Source organism: Dromiciops gliroides, chromosome 6 (genome assembly GCF_019393635.1).
Source record: "Dromiciops gliroides isolate mDroGli1 chromosome 6, mDroGli1.pri, whole genome shotgun sequence".
NCBI lineage: Eukaryota > Metazoa > Chordata > Mammalia > Microbiotheria > Microbiotheriidae > Dromiciops > Dromiciops gliroides.
The window spans coordinates 34,934,548-34,957,176 of NC_057866.1; the positions used below are offsets into that span (position 1 = coordinate 34,934,548).

Genomic DNA, 22,629 nt, shown 5'->3' on the forward strand with positions numbered 1-22,629 from the left:
AACAAGTGGTCTTTGGGTCACCAATGAGCCCCCTGCCTCTCTCCCATCTACCTTCCAAGGCAGCCATTTTATTCTTGAACAATTCTAATGTTTAGGAAGGTTTTCTTGGCAACAAGCCTACATGGACCTTTTTTCACTCTTCTCCCACAGTTCCACCGCATAGGACCAAAAAGAGTAAGTCTAAATTCTATCCCATGTGACTACCCTTTGAATATTTAAAGGCAACTTCATGCATCCCCAAATTCCATTTGTTGTGGAGGGTAAAACCATGAATAGTGGGGGAAGAGTAGGAAGAGGCTTGATACTGGCAGGGATCCCCAAGACTTTTAACTACCAGAGCTATTTGTCTTTGTATTCAAGGTGCTTTGCACATAGTAGGTTGCTCAGTGAATGCTTTCTGAATGGATTTTAATCCATATGAGAAAGGGGCTGTCTTAGGTGGTCATAGGTTCGCTCTTTACTTGAGGTCTTCAAACAAAGACTAGGTGACTGCCTGTTAGTATATAATACTTTATGGTCTCAATCAACCAAGAGATTCTCTAAATGTAAACCCAGGGCTCTTTCCCTTACACCCCTATTAGCACCTTTGGGGATCAAAAATCCCAGATAAAGTATTGAGGACACCAAATGATCAGTGTGGTAGCAGCTATCCACCCACACCTTGATCCCCAGTGAAGGGACTGCCAAGATGATAGATGGAATCACAGAATTATCATTACCATCATCGGCAGCTAGGTGGTGCAGTGGATAGAGTGCCTGGCCTGCAGTTAGGAAGATCTGAGTCCAAATCCAGCTTCAGACATTTACTAGTTGTGTGAGTCCCTGGCCAAGTCACTTAACCTTGTTTGCCTTAGTTTATTCACCTGTAAAATGAGCTGGAGAAGGAAATGGCAAACCACTCCAGTATCTTTGCCAAGAAAATCCTAACTAAATATGGCTGCAAAGAGTTGGACATGACTAAAAAAATGACTGAAATGATGATGATGACAACTAGCATTTTGCATCATGCTTTAAGGTTTCTTATTTGATCCTTACAACTCCGTGAGGTAGGTATTATTATTATTCCCATTTTACAGATGAGGAAACTGAGGCAGGCAGCAATTAAGTGACTTGGCCTGGGTCACAGAGCTAGGGAGTGATTGAGGCTGGATTTGATCCAGGTCTTCCTGACTTAGAGGTCATCTAGTGCAACCTGTACCAGATGAAGAACTTCCTCTAAAGCATTCAGCCTTCACTTTAAGACCTCTCATGATGGAGAGCTCACTATTCCTGTAGTAGAAGGAAGAGGTGAAAAGCAAAGCTTCATCAGGCAGCCCCAGATCAGTTGTTCTCTTCCATCTGCTGTGCCTTCTCCTCCCCTGTGACCAAAATGCTTTCCTTTTTTCTGTCACCCTCCCCAGACCAGACGTGGGGAGGGGGCCATCACGTTAAACTGGTGTGGCTTGTCATCTCTGGTGATGGGCACAAAGAGAAAGTTTCAACTACTGAACCTGAATCCTCTTAAGCCTTGAGATTCTGAGACCTTCACTGATGCCTGAGACCAGCCCTACAAACAAAGGACTCTCCCATTGTTCCCTGAAATGAATCAGACTGCCCGCTCCTACCCTGTTATTCTCTGACATAATTTTTCTTCTTTGAACAGAGATGGTGATTTGAGTAGAATCAGGGGCAGAAGGGGATTCCTTACACTCATCCTTTATTACTAGCAAGACCACATTGCCAGTAAATCCTTAGGCAAATACTGAGTAGTACAAAATGCTGCAAAGGCATTATAGTTTTCCTTACAAGATAAATGTGGTTTTTACAGGTGAATTAAATTTTTTACATCCCACTGCCTAACTTCTTTAATAAAGAAATGATCCATCGACATGCATTTTTCAGATGCCTACTATGTTCCAGGCACTATCCTAGGTATTGAGAATTCAGGAACAAAACTGGTAATAGTGGTGGTGGTGATAATGATAACTAGTATTTCTATCAAGCTTTAAAGTGTTTCTTTTTTGGTTCTCATAGCAACCCTGCAAGATAGGTACTATTATTTCCCCCATTTTACAGATGAAGAAACTGAGGCAGTCAGAGATTGAATGACATGGCCAGGGTCACACAACCAGTAAGAGTCTGAGACTGGATTTGAATTTGGGTCTCTTGATCTGTCCACATGATCACTTAGTCTTTGTTGACATTAGCTTTCCTCATTTGCCTGTGTTCTAGCCCTGAATCTGGACTTCTGATCCCATTCTTTGACCCCTTGGGTCTCTTCTGCACTGAAGGATTCATAATGCTAATATTATACAGGGAAATGCCTCAATTTTGTATCTACCTTCTATCACCTGCCCTTGCTTCCACTTTCTGTACATGTCATTTAACTCTCAGTTGATTTGGTGAGTTCCCCATGTCAACCTGTCAGTCTCTTTAGGCAATTTCCCTCTTCCTCCTCATCTGACTTGTTTCTTTGCATATTCAGAATTTCATAATTTCATTCTTGAGATCTCCTAATCCCTTCTGAGCTAACTTCCCTACATCTTTTTTGCTTCTGGGATCCTGGTATCCTTCTCCCTGAACCCTTGGGAACACTTCTCCCTAAATTTTGGGTGTACACATGTCAAACTATAATCTCAGTTTTCCTCTCCTCTATCAAAAATTCTAATATGGAATGCTCATTTCCCCAAAATGTTTCCATCATTCCCACTACCAACAACCAGTTTCTCCCCCTTGGTGAGAACCATATCCAGAATAAAATTTTTCCTTGTTCCCTCCTACATTTTGAAGGATGAAATTATCATTAAGGCAAATAGAAAGCCTGCTCTACTTAAAGTTGGAGGGCCTAGAAATTAGCTCTGCTACTTAATTCCTCTGTGTCCTTGGTCCAGTAACATTCCTGCCCACTCATTTGTCAAATGATGGTAACTTCAAGTTCTCAACTTATGATGGTATACAATGATTAGCTACTCTTCTTTTGGCAGAGAGTTCCAGAAGATATTTAGATCTCAGATGTAGAGAAAGAGGGGACAATAGAAGTCAGGCCCAAACTCCTCATTTTACAAATGAAGAAACTGAAGCTGAGGGAAAGTGAGTGACTTGTCCAGAGTCACACAGCTAATAAGTGTTTGAGGTCAGATTTGAACTTGGGTCTTCCTGATTCCCGGCCCAGCATTCTATCTACTATATCATTTGGCTGCCCACATAATCTGAATTTGGAGCAAAGGGGACTGAGGTGGAGACTCCACTTGGCTTTAGTTTTTGGTTTTGGATCTTTCCCAGCTTCCTTCCCTGGCTCAGGTTCATCTGCACAGGAGATCCAAAGGATTTTGAGGAGTCAGAGAAAAAACCAAGGGGAAGAGAGACAGAGACAAGAGACAGCGAAACAGAGTGATAGCAAGGGAGAATATGGAAGGGAACATTTTTTCTCTACATATGCCTTGGCCACATGCATCTCTTAGATTACTGTCTTTTCAGACATGTTAGGCATGTCCAGTCTTCCAATGAACAGTATATGCATTTGTGGGGGAGTGTGCCCCAGATTTGTGAGGGAAATGTTTATGGCTACTTCTCATACTATGCTGTTTTATTTAATGCATTTACTTTGAAGTAATTGCTTCCACAGGCTGACTATAAAAGTAAAGACACTAATGGGGGCTCATGAGCTATGGTTTTCAGGGGATGTAGACCCACTGGGTAACTTGTACCTGGGATGGTTTTTCTCATAGAACCCATGTGTAACAGGGTTACCTCCAGCTGCTACATTGAAACTTATTTTACAGGAGAAGAAAATGAGAGAGAGAGAGAGAGAGAGAGAGAGAGAGAGAGAGAGAGAGAGAGAGAGGAGAGAGGGGAAATATATTATCCTTATTTTATAGATGAGGAGACTCATACTTAGAGAGGTACATATCTACAAATGGGGAAACTTCAGAGAGGTGAAGTATCTTGTCCAGCTAATAAGGGCTGGAACTAGGCTTTCACTTGACTTCCTGCCCAGCACTTTTCATCCATGGCCTCGGTTGGGGAAGGAGGATTAGATTAGATGATGTGGAAAGTCTCTCTCAGCTCTAAAATCCCATGGTTCTGTACATTTGCTGACACTGCTTGTGGGCATCTCTTCCCTAAGAACTTGAATCAGAACTTGGACAATATTAGAGGCTACTCGGCACTCATCTAGGCCAATAGTAAATCTAGGAGAAAAGCTTCCTTTATCTTTGCCCTTAGGGTCATAGTCCTTGGAGTTTAGGAGGACCTTTTTCAGCTCTGGAAGCAGCCTGGCTGGTCGGCTTAGCTGTGAGGTCAAAAATCTCCTCCTTTGGCAGAGGTGGGGAGGGATGGAAGGAATAAGAATGTCTGGGGGACTGTCTTGCCCCTGGCTGTGAACCAGAAATTTTCATTTCGTAAAGAACTATCTATCTCTATAGAAAAATCTGTGCTCTTTTGCACCCAATTGGGAAAGAGTTTAGGGAAAATGTCACGGGGAGCAGATTTCCAGCTCTTTGGCCAAAGGGAATAAAGGCTTGAAATGAGGTCCATAAATTAAGACAAGTGTGTCCTAGGCACCAGAGAGAGCTAATGCCCTGGTGCTCACCAGACCATGCAGAGAAAGCCAGTCTGCAGCCCTGAACTCCCCCCTTCTCATGCCCATCCCCCAAACGGCCTGCCCAAGAAAACCGCAATGTAACATCCCAAAGCATGTTGGGAAGGTCTGGATCCTGGAAAAAAAAGTCATTAACAGATGAACTACATTCTTTGGTGGCCTCTGTCCCAAAGGGAACAGAGTGTCTTTTGTAAAAATTTCCCACCAGGAGCTTGGCTAAGCTTGAACTGGGGCCCTATCCTCCCACTTGGTATTAAACCCTCATCAAGACATTATTGTTCTTGTTTCATTTGTACTACACCAAGCGGGGGAGGAGATTCAAATGGCACTGAAAATATATGGTCCATGAAGTCTCACGAGGCCCTTTGCCCAAACTTTGGGTTCATTTCTTTAGGGCAGCCAACTAACTCGTAGTACTATGAAATGTGAGAGCAAGAAGGGACCTTAGAGCAGAAGCATCATCACTGGAACAGAACTTAGAATATGGAGTGCAGATTGTGAGAAACAGAAGAGACCTTAGAATGCAGAAGACAGAATGCCCAATCTAGAAGGGACGTTAGAACATGGAACACAGAATGGTAGAGCTAGAAGGAACCTTAGAACATAGAACATAAAATGTCAGCACTAGAAGGAAGCTTAGAACATAGAACATAAATATTAGAGCTGAAAGGGACCCTAGAACATAGAAGATAAAATGTCAGCTCTAGAAGGAACCTTAGAACATGGAACACAGAATTTTAGAGCTAGAAGGGACCTTAGAACATAGAAAATAAAATGTTAAAGCTAGAAGGGACCTGAGAGCATGGAACACAGAAGGTAAGAGCTGGAATGGACCTTAGATCACAATGTCAGAAGAGGAAGAGACATCAGAAGATAGAACATAAAATGTAAATGCTAGAAAAATCCTTTGAACAAAGAAAAAGAAGCTCAGGGGGCAGTTAGGTGGAACAGTAGATAAAGCACCGGCCCTGGATTCAAGAGGACCTGAGGTAAAATCTGGTCTCAGACACTTGACACTTACTAGCTGTGTGACCCTGGGCAAGTCACTTAACCCTCACTTCCCTGCAAATAAAAAAGAAAAAAGAAAAGAAAAGAAGCTCAGAACATTGGAAAGGACCTTAGAGATTATTTGGTCCAACCCTCCCATTATATAAAGGAAAGAAACTAAGATGAAGTTGCTACAAAGAGGTTCTTCTGTTTCTCTGTCCCTGAAGAGACTGGCCTGGTCTCCTGGTCTGTTCTCCAGAGGTATAGCTTATTTTGATGCATAGAATCAGCCTTAAGTTGGAAAGAACCTTTAGAGACCATTTAATCCAACCTTGCCCTAGGGATGAGGAAAACACTACCTCATGGGCAGCCTGCTATATAATAAGTGAGTCCTAATTGTAGCCAAGCCCTGTCTCACATGGAGGCAAAATCCATCTCCCTCCGGGGCTACAAATAATTAATTTCAGCTCTCTTGTACATGAAAGCAGTGCAAATATTGGAAGACAGCAATCCCAGCCCCCCTTATCTTGGTCTGGGGACTTCTCTCATTACAGCTCCCAGACTGAGCTAAATATTTCCCCTGCTCTTCTAGGCCAACAGATATTTGAACTCATTCAGCCTTATTCTCTCCTCTCATATCCTCCTGATCGTGCCCCAAGGAATGGCTAACCATTTGTTTGATATGTTTTGGGGGGCATCATTTCATGTATGGGCTGGATTCAGTGGCCCCTGAGATCTCTTCCAACTCTCAAATTCTGTGATTTTTATCAATGGCTTTCATTCATTTCCCCATTTTGCTGCTATTCTCAAGAGTCCCTTCCAATTACCCCTGATTTTTAGTCACAATATGCCCAATAGTGAACCAGAAATTCTGGGAGTGTCTTCTTATGAGTGATTTGGATAGAGACATCCCAGCAGCATCTGTCATGGGGATGAGTTTAGATGGAATTCAAAGGTCTTTTGGGGGGAAAGTGTGTGAATAATAATGGGGGAGGGGGATGGTCAGCCCATCAGTCCACAAGCACGTATTATGTAACTTGCCCAAGATCACACAGCTATTAAGTGTCTGAGGTCAGATTTGAACTCAGGTCCTCCTGAATCCAGGGCCGGTGCTCTATCCACTGCACCACCTAGCTGCCCTGTTTATTTTCATAAAGGGCATCGATAAGCTGAAAAGGTTCCAGAAGAAGGCTGCCAGGATGGTAACACATCTCAAGTTCATGCAATATAAAGGAGTGTTTGAAGGAACTGGAAGTATTTAGTCTGGAGAAGAGAAGACTCAAGGTGAGGAAAATCATGTTAGGGGCCCTCAAACTTTTGGAGAGCGATCAATTTGTTTTGTTTGTTTCTTCGTATTTGTTAGGAAGGTTCTGTTTTTCTTCTTTCTTTTCAGTGTGGGGAGGAGAGGACAGAAAATGAATATTCACTCATTGAAAAAACAATTAAAGTTTCATAAAGATGGTTCCACTTCTTCTATCTGGTCCCAGGGGACAGAGACAACAACCATGAGTGGAAGGTGTGAAGAAGCAAATTTAGCTGTGATTTTAGGATAAGCTTTCTTACAATAAGAACAATGTTAAAGGAAAATGCGCTACTTTGCTAGTAGCCCATGAGCTCCTTGGGTGTATGGATATGAATACATAGTGCATATTTATGTGTATATATATATTACAACACACATGTAGTCTATATCCATATGTTATGTATATATTTATGTATACACACATATTTATAGCTATACCATGGCAAGTCATCTATTAAGGAGTGGTACGTATACCTATAGAATAACATATCTTTAAAGTAAATTTTGATGGGGCAGCTAGGTGGCACAGTAGATAGAGCACCAGCCCTGGATTCAGGAATACCTGAGTTCAAATCTGGCCTCAGATAATTGACACTGACTAGCTGTGTGACCCTGGGCAAGTCGCTTAACCCCAATTGCCTTGCAAAACAAAACAAAACAAAACCAAAAACAAATAAAGCAAATTTTGAGATGAGGGACCATTTGTGGTCTAAAGGTTTTGTTTTGTTTTTCATGTGGAGTCTTGGGGGAAAAAAAAAACCTTTAGTGTAATCAAACCAATAGGGATTGTGAGTGGCTTTCATTCTTGTTTCTTGTTTCTACTTTGTTGTATCCCCAGAGTTTAAAGGCACAAAATTTGGTATATTAATGCTTGTTGATTTGACTTGGGAGGCAGCAGATTTCCCTTCACCAGACCTCTGACATTCCTTCTAACTCTGAAAATCCTGTGACTTTGCCATCCATCTTGTCTACATCAAGCTATCTCCCTTCCTGAATCCTCTACCCCAAGAAGTGATTTTTGCTTATCTGATGTCAAAACACTTATCCAACTCTATTTGTATTAAAGTCATCTGATTACATGTCCAGTCACTCCTTCTCACATTGCAAACTCTATGAAAACAGAAAATATGCTTCATTTATTCCTGTATCTCTTATGCCTTAGAGATTATAAAATATTTATTGAATAGATGAATAAAGCCGTGAAGTCCTTCATTCAGCTTAGATGGCTTATTGGCTAGAGTGCTGGATTTGGAGTCAGGAAGACCTGAGTTCAAACTACATCAGACACTGACTACTTGTGTGACTCTGGGCATGTTACTTAACCTCAGTTTCTTCATCTGTAAAATGGGGATCATAACAATGCCTACCTCATAAGGTAGTTTCAAGAATCAAATGAGATAATTGATATAAAATGCTTTGCAGATTTTAAAGTGCTATATAATTGCTAGATATATTATTGCTGTTCAACCAAGGAGCAATACCCATGTAGCTCACTCCATTTATCTCCAGTCCTTCTCCAGGTCAACAGCTAGAGAAGCCAATGCTAGGCTCACTCCCACATGAGCCCCCTGAGGGCAGAGAATGTGCCTTATCTAAACCTTGGGTCCCCATTTTCCACCAAGTACAATGAGCTGTACACAAAAGGCATTTAATAAATGCTTATGGATTGACTGATGAGACAGAGAACCATGATATCTGAGGATTACTCTGAGATTGACCAATGAATGACTTTTGATAGCCTGACAAAAAGAACGTCACTTAATTATATGGCAATTCCCTTATCTCTGAGTGTGAATGAGCCAGATTAGTGGTGGGGGGTGGGGGTGGATAGAAGGCAGTGTTTGGAGTCTGAGGTCAGGTTCAAGTCCTAACCAGCCACTCCCAGTGGGGCTTTGTAATGACTCAATAGTTCAATATGGCGCACCTGCCAAGCAGTCATCCATCTTTTGCTTAAAGACTTCAGATGAAGGGGAACCTACTGCTTCCAGTACATTTCACCTTAGGGTTGTTCTAATTATGAGAATGTTTAATTTAAAATCAAAGCTAAATTCACCACTTCAAATTCAGAAGCATTTGCTCCTACATGGGTAGAACATAGCCTAGCCAATGCTCTTGTCCTCTGGGACCACGCAGAGCAAATATTTACATTTGCCTTTTTGGTGTGTCTTCTCTGGGCCTCTCTGCTCCCATTCATTTTGTATATGTTTTAAAATATACTTTTAGATGAACTGTTGTTTCCCCTGATAGAATGTAAGCTTCTTGAGGGTAGGGATTGTTTCATTTATGTCTTTCTTAGCACAGAGCAGATACTTACTCAATGCTGGTGGGTTGACTGCATGGTAGATTGAACTCTACAGGCTCTTCCAGTCCTCAGTCTTAGGGTCCTAGAGCCAACAGAGGCTTAATGAACTAAGGCCTAATTCCTATGCATATTTGCTACAAGGGCCTTGTCTCTCTTTTTCTTTTCAACGAAGGGAGATGTGAGGGAGAAAAAAGTTTCATTTTTTAAAAATGGTTCTGGGGCAGCTAGGTGGTACAGTCAATAGAGCACTGGCCCTGGATTCAGGAGGACCTGAGTTCAAGTCCAGCCTCAGACACTTGACACTTACTAGCTGTGTGACCCTGGGCAAGTCACTTAACCCAAATTGACTCACCAAAAAAAAAAAAAAAAGGTTCTCCTATTTAGTTCCAGGTTATAGACATAAAAACATTGAGTAGAAAGAGTAAAGAGGCAAATGTAACGTTGACTTTAGAATAGACTTTTAAAATAATAGTAATCATAATAACTAAAATTTATAGAGCACCTACTATGTGCCAGGCACAGTGAAAATAATAACAACAACAATAATAATAATAATATCTACATAGTACTTAACCATGTACCAGGCACTGTGCTGAGTTTTATAATTATTACCTCATTTGATCCTGAGAGGCAGGTGTTATTATTATCTCCATTTTACAGATGAAGGAACTGAGGTAAACTTAAGGTAAAAGTGAAGTGACTTGCCCAGATCACACAGCTAGTAAGTGTCTGAGGCTGGATTGGAACTCAGATCTTCCTGACTCTGGGCCTTGTGCTCTATCTACTGCAATCTACCTTTTTACAGTTAGAACAATGGGAATGGATACATGTGTGTGTTGTTGTGAATACCTGACGAGGCACTCTTCCATCCAGCAAAACAATGGCTTCCACCTCTCAGAAGGGCCCGTTGGCTGATGAAGGGTCATCATCATCGTATCTATGAGACCCTCGGTTTGGAGGGATAGCCGGGAAAGGATTTCGTCTGGCAGAGAACAAAGGAAATGGTGATCAGTTGTAAGACCTAGAACCCAGAACCTAGAACCTATCCTAGGAAAGTAGTTGTGAGCAAAGAACATTCTGCCTGCAGAGGGACATTGCATTACAGATGTTGAAAGCCACAGTAATAAGGGCAATAAGGAACCATGATGATGATAGTAATGTTTATGAAATACTTTAAACAAGTTAGCATGTTTCGTTCTCAAAATAACTAGGTGAGGTCACTTTGGAGATTACCATCCTCATATCACAGATGAAGAAACCGAGGATAAAGTGTTACTTATGGCCAACACCGAAGCCTAGATTTGAGTCCAGGTCTTTCTAACCTCAAGGTCGGACACTCTCTTCACTATGCTTCTCTACCTCTCACAGCAAAGTGTCTGCCCCAGTATTGTCCCCCTTTGCTCTCCTTAAAGATGTTGCTGAGGGCTAGTTAATGAAAAAGGTGGCCCACCTTCTGGCCTCTATTAGTTCAATAGATTTTTGAAAAAGAGTATGACACAACTTAATTGGACAAGGGTGCCTTTCCTGCCCCCTCTCAGTCCTTGGTTATTAATTAATTCAATATTTAATTAATGCTGTAAAATGATTATTCAACTCAGGAAGACAGAGAAGTCAAGGAGAGGTCCTGATAAGGCTGAAAAACAAAAAAGATTTAATATTCTTTGAATTAAGGTATGAGTATCACCTTCATCTCCTCCCAGAGTCCTAGGAGACAGGAACCACGATGGATTCCTCTACGCATCAGAACTAGAGAAGTATCAGGATGACCTCAAAATGATCTGGAAGGGTCATAGGTAAGAACATTCCAGAGCAGAGTCATGTCTGACACCCCAGGGGGGTGGTGCTGGATCATCATTTGAAATAAAAACTTCAAATGATACACTTGGAACCCTTGAATGTCTTATGGAGTAGAGCGGGGCAGACATCTAAGCATTCATGACCTTTGTTTATGCCCTGTTAGCCAATTAGTGGCAGTGGAGTAGAGTGGGCAGAGCACTGCATTTGGGAATCCAGAAGATCTGGGCTCTTCTCTCATCTCTGACATTCACTAGCTATACCCCAAAGCAAACCAGTTCACCATTCTGACCCTCAGCTTCCTCATCTTATAAAATGGGAATAATAATACCCAGTACAGGGTTGTTGTGAAGCTCAAATGAGATTACACACACATACACACACACACACACACACACGTGTATACATTTATATCTTTTTTGTTTGTTTGATTGTTTGTTTTGGGGTTTTTTTTGGCAGGGCAATGGGGGTTAAGTGACTTGCCCAGGGTCACACAGCTGGTAAGTTTCAAGTGTCTGAGGCCGGATTTGAACTCAGGTCCTCCTGAATCCAGGGCCAGCACTTTAACCACTGCACCATCTAGCTGCCCTCCATTTATATCTTAAACATATATTAAGTGCTTACTCTGTCTATAGCACTTTGTTAGGAATTGGGGGAGGGAAGGAGGGAATAAGCATTTATACAGAGCTTAATATGTGCCAGGCATTGTGTTAGGCACTTTACAACTATTCTTATTTGCTCCTCACAACAGCCCTGCAAGGTAGGTGCCACAAAGAGATACACAGTTTAACCATGACACAGTTTCTGTCCGACAGGTCTAGAAGAGGGGAATGAGACACAAAGAGGTAACTGTAAGATACAATTCTCTAATCTTTCCCCAAACACAAGGTTCTGTATACAGTACGTGCTAAATAAATGTTTGTCTAATGAATGTTAGAGAAGGAGGAAACAAAGGATGAGGCAAAGTCACAGGTGGAAGTAGATGGGAGGACTTCATGAAGAAAGCGGCTTTCTTGAGTTGTGGCTAGAGATTGACTGGGTGAACAAGGAAATGGGGGCATTCTTGGCATAGGTAACAAAAGCCTAGAGACACATTCGAAGAGCAGAGAACTATTTAGTTGACCAATGCTCAGAGGGCAGCTTGGGGAATAATATGAGATGGGGATGGAAAGTAGGGCAGTCCCAGATTGTGCAGGTCCTTGGACAGCTGCCAAGTAAGCTTAAATTGTACACAGGAGACAGTAGGGAGTTATGGGAGATCTGAGCAGAGTGACATGAGGAAGATGATTTTGGAAGGAATACTGGAGAGGTGTAAGGGAAAGTGAGAGGACTTATTAGGAGTCTAATCCAGTCGAAGGGACTGAGTTATGAAGGGTAGCAAAAGGAATTGAATGAATGAAAAAGGGCTATTTTAAGGACTTGGTGTTTGCCAAGCATGGTGCTTTGCTGGGTGTTAACAAATATAAAAGAAAAAATATCACCTACCCTCAGGGTACTTACTTTTTAATAAAAGAAATAAGTACCTACGGGTGAGTGGTGGCTGAGACAAAGAAATTAAGTCAGAAGAGGTAGTAGAATCAACAGGATTTGGAGACTGATTAGATAACGTCTGGGAGAGGGAAAGAGTAACAACAACAACAACAATAACAGGGCAGCTAGATGGTGCAGTGGATAGAGCAACAGTCCTAGAGTCAGGAGGACCTGAGTTCAAATCCAACTTTAGACACTAGCTACATAACCTTGGGCAAGTCACTTAACCTCCACTGCTTCCAAAAGCAAAACAAACGAAACAACAACAAATCCTTCAGTATGCCACCCAGAGAGAACAGTGGTGCCAAATACAAAAAAGCAGGGTTAGGAGGAAAGATGATTAGCTTGGTTTTAGGCATGGCAACTTTGAGGTGGAGCAGGTGTAAATTTGGAAACCAGTGGCACAGAAGTGATAGCTGAAGGCATGGAAATAACTGGGACTTGAAAGGAGAACACATGAAAAGAGAAGACAAAGAGGGGCTGAGGATAATTAGAGGAAGCCTCTCATTAATGGGTCAAGATAGGCATGAGGAGTCAGTGGAGGAGACAGAAGAATGTTCAGAGAGGTTGGGGCAAGATGAGAACAATGTGACATCTCTAAAGCCAAGAAAGGAGAGTGTTGGTGAGGGAGGGGTCAATGAGATCAAGCAGGATGAAGAACAGGGGAAAAAAGCCATTGGATATAGGGACTGTTGACTTTTTCACGGGGATAGGTTGGGTGGAAGGCAGTCCAGTCCACAAGGGGTTGAAGAATTTAAGGCATGGGGAGTAGGCAATTTTTTTTCAAGTTTTGTAGTGAATGGGGAAGAGGGAGACAGGATAGTCACTGCAAGGGACAGAAGTACCAAGAGAAAGCTTTTTTTTCAGACGGGGGAGACCTAGATATGTTTGGAGGGAGATGGGAAGAACAGGCAAAGATTGAAGATCTATAAGACAGAGCAGATGACTGATAGAAAAGGAGCCTAGGGGAAGCAGCAGGGAATGAGCCTCAGTTTCTATATCTGTAAAAATGGATATAGGGACTGTTAGATCAGATCAAGGTTCTTAACCTCATATTATGTTATTTGTTTCAACAGACTTTAAACAGTCTGAGGAAACTGTTCTTCTCAGAATGTTTTTTTTGTTTGTTTGTTTTGGGTTTTTTGGTTTTTTTTTAGTGAGGCAACTGGGGTTAAGTGACTTGCCCAGGGTCACACAGCTAGTAAGTGTTAAATGTCTGAGGCCGGATTTGAACTCAGGTACTCCTGACTCCAGGGCCGGTGCTCTATCCACTGCGCCACCTAGCTGCTCCCAGAATGTTTTTAAATGCATAAAATAAAATATATGGGATTATAAATGAAGCCAATTATGTTAAAGTAGTTATCAAATATGTATATATATATACATATAAAATACACATATGTAGGTAGGTATAGATATCACATATTTCAGGTTAAGAACTCCAGAATGAGGTAATCACTAAAATTCTCCCAGCTCTAATGTTTTAACTTTTCATAAAATTTACTTCATTTTCAAGTGTTCCCCCCCTTGACTTTTACCTATACATACTTATCGTCCCCCAGGGGCTCTCTTTCACTTTCAGAATCTCATCGAACTTTGCTCTCCTTCCTAACCTCTGTGGTCCAGCTAAATTGGCTTTCTCTTTTTTCCTTCCCAATGATATTCCATCTCCTGACTCTGTGACTTTACTCTTCCTGTACTCCCTCTGCCTATAATGCCCTCCCTCCTCACCACTGCCTTAGAGAATTCTCTCTTCCTTCACGACTCAGCTCCAAGCATCACCTTCAACATCAGGGCTCCTTAACTTGGGAATCTGGGAATTTGTTTTTTTCAAATATTTTGATAAAGTGTCTTTCAACCTAATGGGTTTCCTTTGCAATACTATGTATTTTATCCATTTAAAAACTAAGAAGGGACTCACAGGCTTTCAGAGACTGCCCAAGAAGCACCTGAAACCAAAAAGGCTAAAAGAACTCTTCTCCTCCATGAAGCTTTTCCTGGTCTCTACCCCCCAACCTCTCTCTGTACAACCTTGGATTTGTTCCCTTTACATTTAGTCTATATAGATTTACATATGGACTTGTTATTTCCTTCATTAGAATACATGCTCTTGGGGGCAGCTAGGTGGCGCAGTGGATAGAGTACCGGCCCTGGAGTCAGGAGTACCTGAGTTCAAATCCGGCCTCAGACACTTAACACTTAACTAGCTGTGTGACCCTGAGCAAGAACCCCAATTGCCTCACTAAAAAAAAAAAGAAAAGAAAAGAAAAGAAAAAAAGAATACATGCTCTTTGAGATAAAGAATTATTTCATTATTTGTATTTGCAGCCCCAGCATCTAGCACAGTGCCTGGCACATAGGAGCCTAATCAATGCTTGATAATTGAGTGACCCACTGATTTAACACCTCTCTCCAAGCCACTGTTTCAAGACCTTTGTTGACTGTCTCTGTACTCATCCAATCCAGGATCACCACCACGTTTTATCCTTCATATGTTCCTCTCCCCCAATTTTCTAGTCTTCTTATAGCTTACATTTCCCCTTCCTCCATCTACCCCCCTCCCATGTCTGCTCTGATCTAGCGGCACTGGCTTCCTTGCTATTTCTCGAACAAGACACTACCTCTTGACTCCTGGTATTTTCCTTGCCTGTCCTGGGGTTCTCTCTCTCCTCATCTCTACCTCTGACTTCCTAAGACTCTGAGGTCCTCAAGGTCAGGGACTGTCTTTTGCTTCTCTGTATCCTAGCTCTTTACACGGTGCCTAGAACACAGAAGGGGTTTAATAAATGTTTATTAACTGATTATTCCCCAAAAAGTCTGTCCCTAGCCACAGTTCACCTCTTCCTTCATATCAAGAGGAAAGGGACAACCAGGAGAGAATCCTGTATTGCTGACTCAGATTGACTTCACCTAGTAGCATCTTGTTCTCTTGGGCTACATTTCTGTACAGACAACAAATAATGGGTTTTACATCATAAGGACAGTGTTCAAATCCTGTCTCTTCTTTTAACCGTCTATATAACTGTAGGCACATTGTTTCTCATTTCTGGGCCTCAGTTTACTCAGCTGTAAAATAAATGGGTTGGATTTGATCCTAAAATCATCAATTTAGAGCTAAAAGGTACTTGAAAAGACATTTTACGTGACATCTTCATGATGAGGAAACTGAGTCCCTGACAGGTAAGATAACTTGCCCAAGATCCCACGGCAGAGCTGGGATTGACCCTTCTAGTTTGAAATCTCATGATCCTTGGGCTGGGCCTGGGAAGGTTCCCAATGGCACTGTGGACTTCATGCCTCACAACTGTTTCATTTGGAATTCAAGATAACCCTGGACCATTCACTGAGCCCATCTCCAACATGGTGCTTCATCCCTCCCCCATGCCATGATCATCCCCCATGCAGAGTATGGCTCACTGGACATCTGTCCTTTTTGCTTCCCCCGCCCCCAGGGTGGTGATGGCTGCCTGTTTCCACAGAAGACTGGATGGCTTGCAAGCATGCCCTGGCAGTGACCGGCAAAGCAACCTTATTTGAGTGGAAGTAATAGGCCAGATGGATGATATAGGAAGGTCCCACCTGGTCCCTGATGCCCTTTTACCAGCACAGCTAGACACAGAATATTGCAATTTTTCAAGACTCTTAAGGGGTGTGTGTGGGGTGTACTGCTTTTATTTCCAAATGAATTATATGACCACAGTTAGTTGCAAAGTAGAGATGTAAGAATGCATCTCCTTCCCTTCTTTGAAATGGGAAGGGGGATTATGGATGTGCAACACTGTATATACTGTTAGACTTAAGACTTGATTAATGTGTGTTGATTAGTTTAGCCAAATTGCTTTCTTTTGTCTCTTAGGAGATTTTTGTTTGTTTTTTTGTTAAAAGGGATGGTTCTTTGGGTCATGATAGAGGAAAGATATGTCGGGGAATGAAGGTGATGTAAAAAGAAAAGATGTAAATGAAAAAAATTTAAGTAAAATAAATTGAATGTGCAAAGTAAAAAAAAAAAAGAGAGAGAGAAAAGAGAAAATGAATGTGAAAATGAAGCTAGGTTTCCCGCTGAGTTTCAAATGAAAATGACATGAGAGAAGTCAATTTTGCCTTTCCCTCTTTACTTTGGGTCTCCCTGAAGCAGCAGCATTTGGGGTGAACCCCCCATCCATATCCAATGGGGCCAAGGCTGAAAGGGAGTGCAGGAGTCTTTCCCACAGCCTCGGGGCAGATCTGCCCAACACCCTCTGGGCTTTCAGGAGTGGGGGGGGGCGGGGAATCGCTCTAGCCTTTTACTTTCCCCTTTTTCAGCAAGTTCAGAAAATCTTCCTCGACCCAGTTTCCTCATCTTGTCTTGGCATGTGAATAATGGAAACTCAATCTCTCTGAAGCCATTTCCCTTCCACAGAAATCACACAGAGAAGATTTAATAAAATGCTGGACTTCAAATTTCCTGTTGCCTCTGCTGTTCTATCTTGGTAGTTAGCAGAGGGGGAGGGAGGGAGAGGAGCAGACAATAAATAACCCTGCCTTAGACACTTATCTCTAATCGCAACATGAATGGTGGCCTTATTCTGCACCATCGAACCAGTTCCAGGAACTTCAAGTCCCACTGTGACCTTGAATGAAGGCCCTACTCACTACCATGCTACCCCATCCTTTGCAAAGAATGGAATTCACCAGCACAAACACCATCGGGTAGGATGCCCTGCCCGCGTGAGAGAAGCTTTCCCACAGAGGGGCAACCACCCTTTGGTAGAATGCACTCCTACATTCCTTCTCCAGCACAGAGCAGTGGAAAGAGAGCTGGCTATGGCAGAGGACATGGGTTCAGATCTTGACTCTATATGACTTTGGGCAGAACCACAGAATTGAGTTGGAAAGGACCCCGGGAGCCACTGAGTCCAACTCATATATCAAAGGAATTTCCAATATAATACCCTTGACAAGTGGGATGCATATATCCTAAATATAGATAAATGTATTTATATCTATGATCCGTGCTCACTAGAGCAGTGAATGATGTCTGTTGTGTACCCTCATCCCTGGTCTAGGAAAATGGAAACCATTTTCTCGCTCCCTGAGAATTATGGTGGTCTTTGTATTATAGGATTTCAGGGTTGTAAAGGACATCTAGAGGTTATCTAATCATTTTACAATTGAAGAAATGGAGGTGGAGTGACTTGTCAGTTAGTTGGTAAGGACACAGTGGGTATAACTAGCTGTAAGAAAACTTAATTTGGAGTTAGGCTTCAAATTCTGGCTCTCCTACTTAAGAGCTGGATAGCTTTGGAAGAGAAGGAATTGAACTTCATTAAGTCTCAGCTTTCTCAGCTGAAAAAGAAAGGAGTTGAACTAGGTAACCTTCCCCCTGGGGTACCCTCTTTCCAAATCATCAATGCTCCTATAAGAACAGGGCTGGGATTTGAACTCAGGTCTTCTGACTTGTGTCTAGTGCTCTTCCCCCTGTACCATGTTGACTCTGCAGGTGAACACAAATCATTTATTTCCAAACCGTCTCTGCCTGATAATGACCAGTTAGACACCCACCCACCTTATTGACACAGGCACGGGGTGTTGATGGAAATGAGACACCTGAGAGTAGCTATTGTTCTAAATGATGACACCTCGTTGGTAATGAGGTTAGATCAAGCTGCTGCTGGTACCAACGAGCAAGAAAAACATACCTGTCCCTGAAATGGTAACATATTTCCCCAACAAATCAACCACGATAAAGCAGCAGCAGCCTCATTCTCCCTCCCCTCGTTCTCCCCCAAAGAGCACCCTTGCAGAATCCATTCATCTCTATGAGTAGATTTTCTCATCTGGTTTCCCTATAAAACAGCTGCTCACATGGCAGCCTGCTGAGCTGCATATCCAGCTGTGAGATGCTCCGATTAGAGGCTTTTCTAGGGCCCTAACCAACAAGCCACCCCCATGCACTGCCCTGCAAGTGTACTCAAGGGAAGAAAACTAGGGTGGCGAGCCAGCACTTCAGACAAACCAGCTTCCTGGATTCTGGGGACAGGAGAAAGCATTTCTACACTCACCTCACCTCTCCGGTGGTTAGGGAGGTGAGCTGTCTCTTCCCCTTAAAATGAGGTTTCCTACAGAGGTCTGGAAAGTGGTTAACGAGGGGGCTAGGAATTGGGACCAATGCCAAACATAAGGCTAGAATCGAGGTGCCTATGGGGGACCCAAATAAGAGGTGGTGGTCCATGCTTCAGAACCTGTTCTGGTCTTTGTGACCGTAAGAAAGCCATTTCAGGAGGCCAGCTAGGTGGAGCAGTGGATAGAATATTGGCCCTGGATTCAGGAGGACCTGAGTTCAAATCATCCAGAAATGATCCACTTCCATTTTTGTGAAGTCCAACATTCTTTTATCTGATCATAATCATTTATCATTACATTGTTCTTACACTTCATGGCCCCCTAAACCTTCTTTACTATTCCCTCTACTTCCTTCATCCCCCTCAGTTCTTTCCCTGGCTGTCACCCCTGGACTAACTATGCTGTCTCTGCTTCCTTATCTCAATCACTTAGTAGGGCAGTTAAACTCTCAATATCTTCTGCTCTTAAGTTTCTTGCTTTCTTGACCAATCATACCTAGCCAAACCCCAGTCCTGAATTACTGTCACCATTTTTAACCTTCACTCATAATCACATACCACCGAGCAGAAATCCTGAAGGCAAATTGACTGGGTCTACTACATACTTTCATTATCTAATCTCAACTGCGTCCTCGTAGCAGCAAGCAATCATTCTAATCCTTCCTAATCAATTCACTCTCCCACTCTTCAAAGTGGTGATTCCAAAACTTCTCATCTCTTCTTAAGCCTCCCACAGCACCACCTTGGTTCCCATCCATTTAGACCTCGACTTATACTTCACTCTCCAAAACTGAAGCCTTTCGCCGAGAGCTCCCTCATCTTTCTTCTTTGTCATCTGACATCTCGAAGATGCCTCCTCCCACTAGTTCCTGCTACACCCCTTTTTCACACAGTTCTTCTCTTTGCCAAGCACAACCCCCCTCCATGTACCCATGTTTCATCCTTCTGTACCTCCCAGAAACTTCCACTATCATCCCTACTCTAATTTTCAATATTCTATCTACTGGGGGAAGCTAGGTGGCACAGTGGATACAGCACCGACCCTGGATTCAGGAGGACCTGAGTTCAAATCTGGCCATTGACACTTGACACTTACTAGCTGTGTGACCCTGAGCAAGTCACTTAACCCCAACTGCCTCACTAAAAAAGAAAAAATCTATCTACTGGCTCCTTTCCTCCTTTCCTTCTGTCTACAAACATGTCTATATCTTCACCATTCATAAAAATAAATTTATTTGAGCCTACGTCCCCACTAGTTACAGTCCCAATATCTCTCTTATTCCTCAATCAAAATCCTAGAGAAAGCTAACTGCTTTGGGTAATACTATTTACTCACCTCTGTATTTTTTCTAAACCGTCTGTAATCTGACTTCCAACCTCATCCTCTAATTGAAATTATTCTCTCCAGTCACCAAAGATCTTTCTTATTGGCAAATCGAATGGCCTTTTCTCAAACCGTGTCTTTCTTAATCTCTCTGCTGCCTTTGGGACTGTCACTCACTCTTTCTCCCTGGATATGCTCCCTTCTCTAAGTTTCCATGATACTGCTCTCTCATGGATAGTATAGTCCATAGTCCAGTGCCTGGAACATAGTAGGTGCTTAATAAATGTCTGTTGACTGGTTCTCTTCCCAGTCTGACCAATCTTTTTTGGTCTCCTTTCTACTATTCTTTGCTAAGTCTTCATCCATGTCATTCTCACTAAGTGTGGGTGGCTCCCATATCTCTGCCTCCTTTCTCCCTCTCTACCATCCTCCTTGGGAATTTCATCAACTTCCATGGCTTCAATTTCCATATCTATAAACATCATTCCTAGATCCATATATTCAGCTTTAGTTTTTCTTCTGAGATCCAGTTTCTCATTTAGACATCTCAAATCGGATACCATGTAGGCATCTCAAACCTAACATGTCCAAAACAGGACTCATTCCCCCTCACAAAAATTTCTTCTTCTTCTTCTTCTTCTTCTTCTTCTTCTTCTTCTTCTTCTTCTTCTTCTCTTCTTCTTCTTCTTCTTCTTCTTCTTCTTCTTCTTCTTCTTCTTCTTCTTCTCCTTCTCCTTCTCCTTCTTCTCCTCCTTCTCCTTCTTCTTCCCCTCCTTCTCCTTCTTCTTCTTCCTCTCCTTCTTCTTCCTCTTCATCATCAACACCACCACCATCATCACTGCCATCTTACTAGTCACCCAGGATTGGAACTTATGTGTTATCCTCAAATCCTTACTTTTATTCTGCCCCCCCCCAAATTATACATTACCAAATCTTGCTGTTTCAATCTTCACATCTTTTATCAATGTCCTCTTCTCTCTACTCACATAGCTGTAACTCTAAATACATCCACTCATCTCATGCGTGCTGTATTGCAGTGGTCTGCTGGTGGGTGTCCCTGTCTCGTCTCTCCCCACTCCAATCCCTCCTCCACCCAGCTGCCAAAGTGATTTTCCTAAATGTCATGTCTGAGCACATCATTGTCCTAATAAGTAAGCTCCAGGGGTCCCTATTGCCTCTAGGATCACTTATGAAGTGCTCTGTCTATCATTAAAATCTCTTTATTGCCTAGACCATTCCTACCTTTCCAAACTTTTTATACTTGACTCACCCTCCATGTGCTCTATAATCCAGCTACAGACTTACTTGCTGTTCTCCACTTCCTGATGCTCCATCCCCCATTTCTGTGCTTCTGCTCTAGTTGCGCCAAATTCCTGGAGAGGTGTCCCTCCTCATCTCAGCCTCCTGACTTCCTCAAGACTCAGCTCAAATCCCACGTTCTTCCAGGTGCCTCCCCATCTACCTTTGACCTTCCCAACTACTAGTGCCTTCCCATCTGAGTTACCTTCCATTACACTGTATATAACTTGTTCATAGGGACTATCTGTGCCTGACTTGTAGTAGAGCCTTCCATGCTGGTATTGGTCTGATCAGCCACAGTTGGACACACTATACCCTGACCCCAACATAGTCATGTCATTTTGGTCGTCTTACAGAACAAAGGACAAAAACTATGTTGTTAATATGTTACCTTCTCCATCAGAATGTAATATGAGCTCCCTGAGGGGAGGAGAAACAGCTTTACCTTGCTTTGTTTCTCCTACCCTTGCTAAGAACAGTGCCTGGCACATAGTAAGTGTTTAATAAAGACTTCGATTGATTAATTGGTAGTCCCACAGACAGTATATGTCAGAGGCAGGCTTGACCTTGGGTCATCCCATCTCCAAATTCTGACTCCACACCTGATATGCCACATGAAATTATTATTATTTTACTTATACTACTACTACTACTACTACTGCTGCTGCTGCTGCTGCTACTGCTACTACTACCACCACCACCACCATCTACCTACCTACCTCTCAGAGTTGTTATAATCAAGGTACTTTGTAAGCCATAAAGCCCCAAGAGATGTGTGCCATTATTATTATTATTACTAAAAAACAAAGGAAGCTAAGGTGGGGATTGTCCCAAGGGTTAAGGCACCTGGTACAGGTGGCAGATAATGAGTGTGGCACTGGATATCCAGCCCCAAAGGTGGGAGGATGGCACAGAGTATGTAGGTTTCTTGAAAATTTCTCCAAGAACCAGGCAGCAGCTGGCTGTATATGTGCCTCAATTACTTTAAACCACCCTTGCTGCTGCAGAGGGATGAGTCTCATGCAGATTGCCTTTTTTAAAATGGGGAAAATCATATTTCTTTTTCTTTTCTTTTCTTTCTTTTCCCCCTTCTCTCTCTCTCTCTCTCTCTCTCTCTCTCTCTCTCTCTCTCTCCTCTCTCTCTCTCTCTCTCTCTCTCTCTCTCTCTCGTGTGTGTGTGCACGTGAGAGCACAACAATTGTCTGAGTCCATGGGACTAGACCTGGTTTTCTCTGTCAGGACTCTGATCTCTGGGCTCATCGCCTACCTCCCAGACCCAGAACTGCCCCTATGGGTGCCCCATGGAAGCACACATATGCCAGGCACCAGGAGAGCTGGTGTATCCCCAGGGACATAGAATGGGGCCACAGTAGCTTTTCTGGGTCAGGCATCTTTGCTTTCTCATTTTTA

The 22,629-nt window shown here is 42.6% G+C and overlaps 1 protein-coding gene across 3 annotated transcripts in view; it reads right to left on the minus strand.

The window, feature by feature from the left end:
* The window catches only part of TRIM44 (tripartite motif containing 44), a 231,817-nt gene that overhangs the window by 44,285 nt on the left and 164,903 nt on the right, over window positions 1-22,629 (minus strand). For all 3 annotated transcript variants that reach the window (XM_043971821.1, XM_043971822.1, XM_043971820.1), the window contains one exon: window positions 10,021-10,153. In XM_043971821.1, the coding sequence (XP_043827756.1) occupies window positions 10,066-10,153 (88 nt within the window). In that variant the 3' untranslated portion in view covers window positions 10,021-10,065. The remainder of the gene's footprint in view (window positions 1-10,020; window positions 10,154-22,629) is intronic.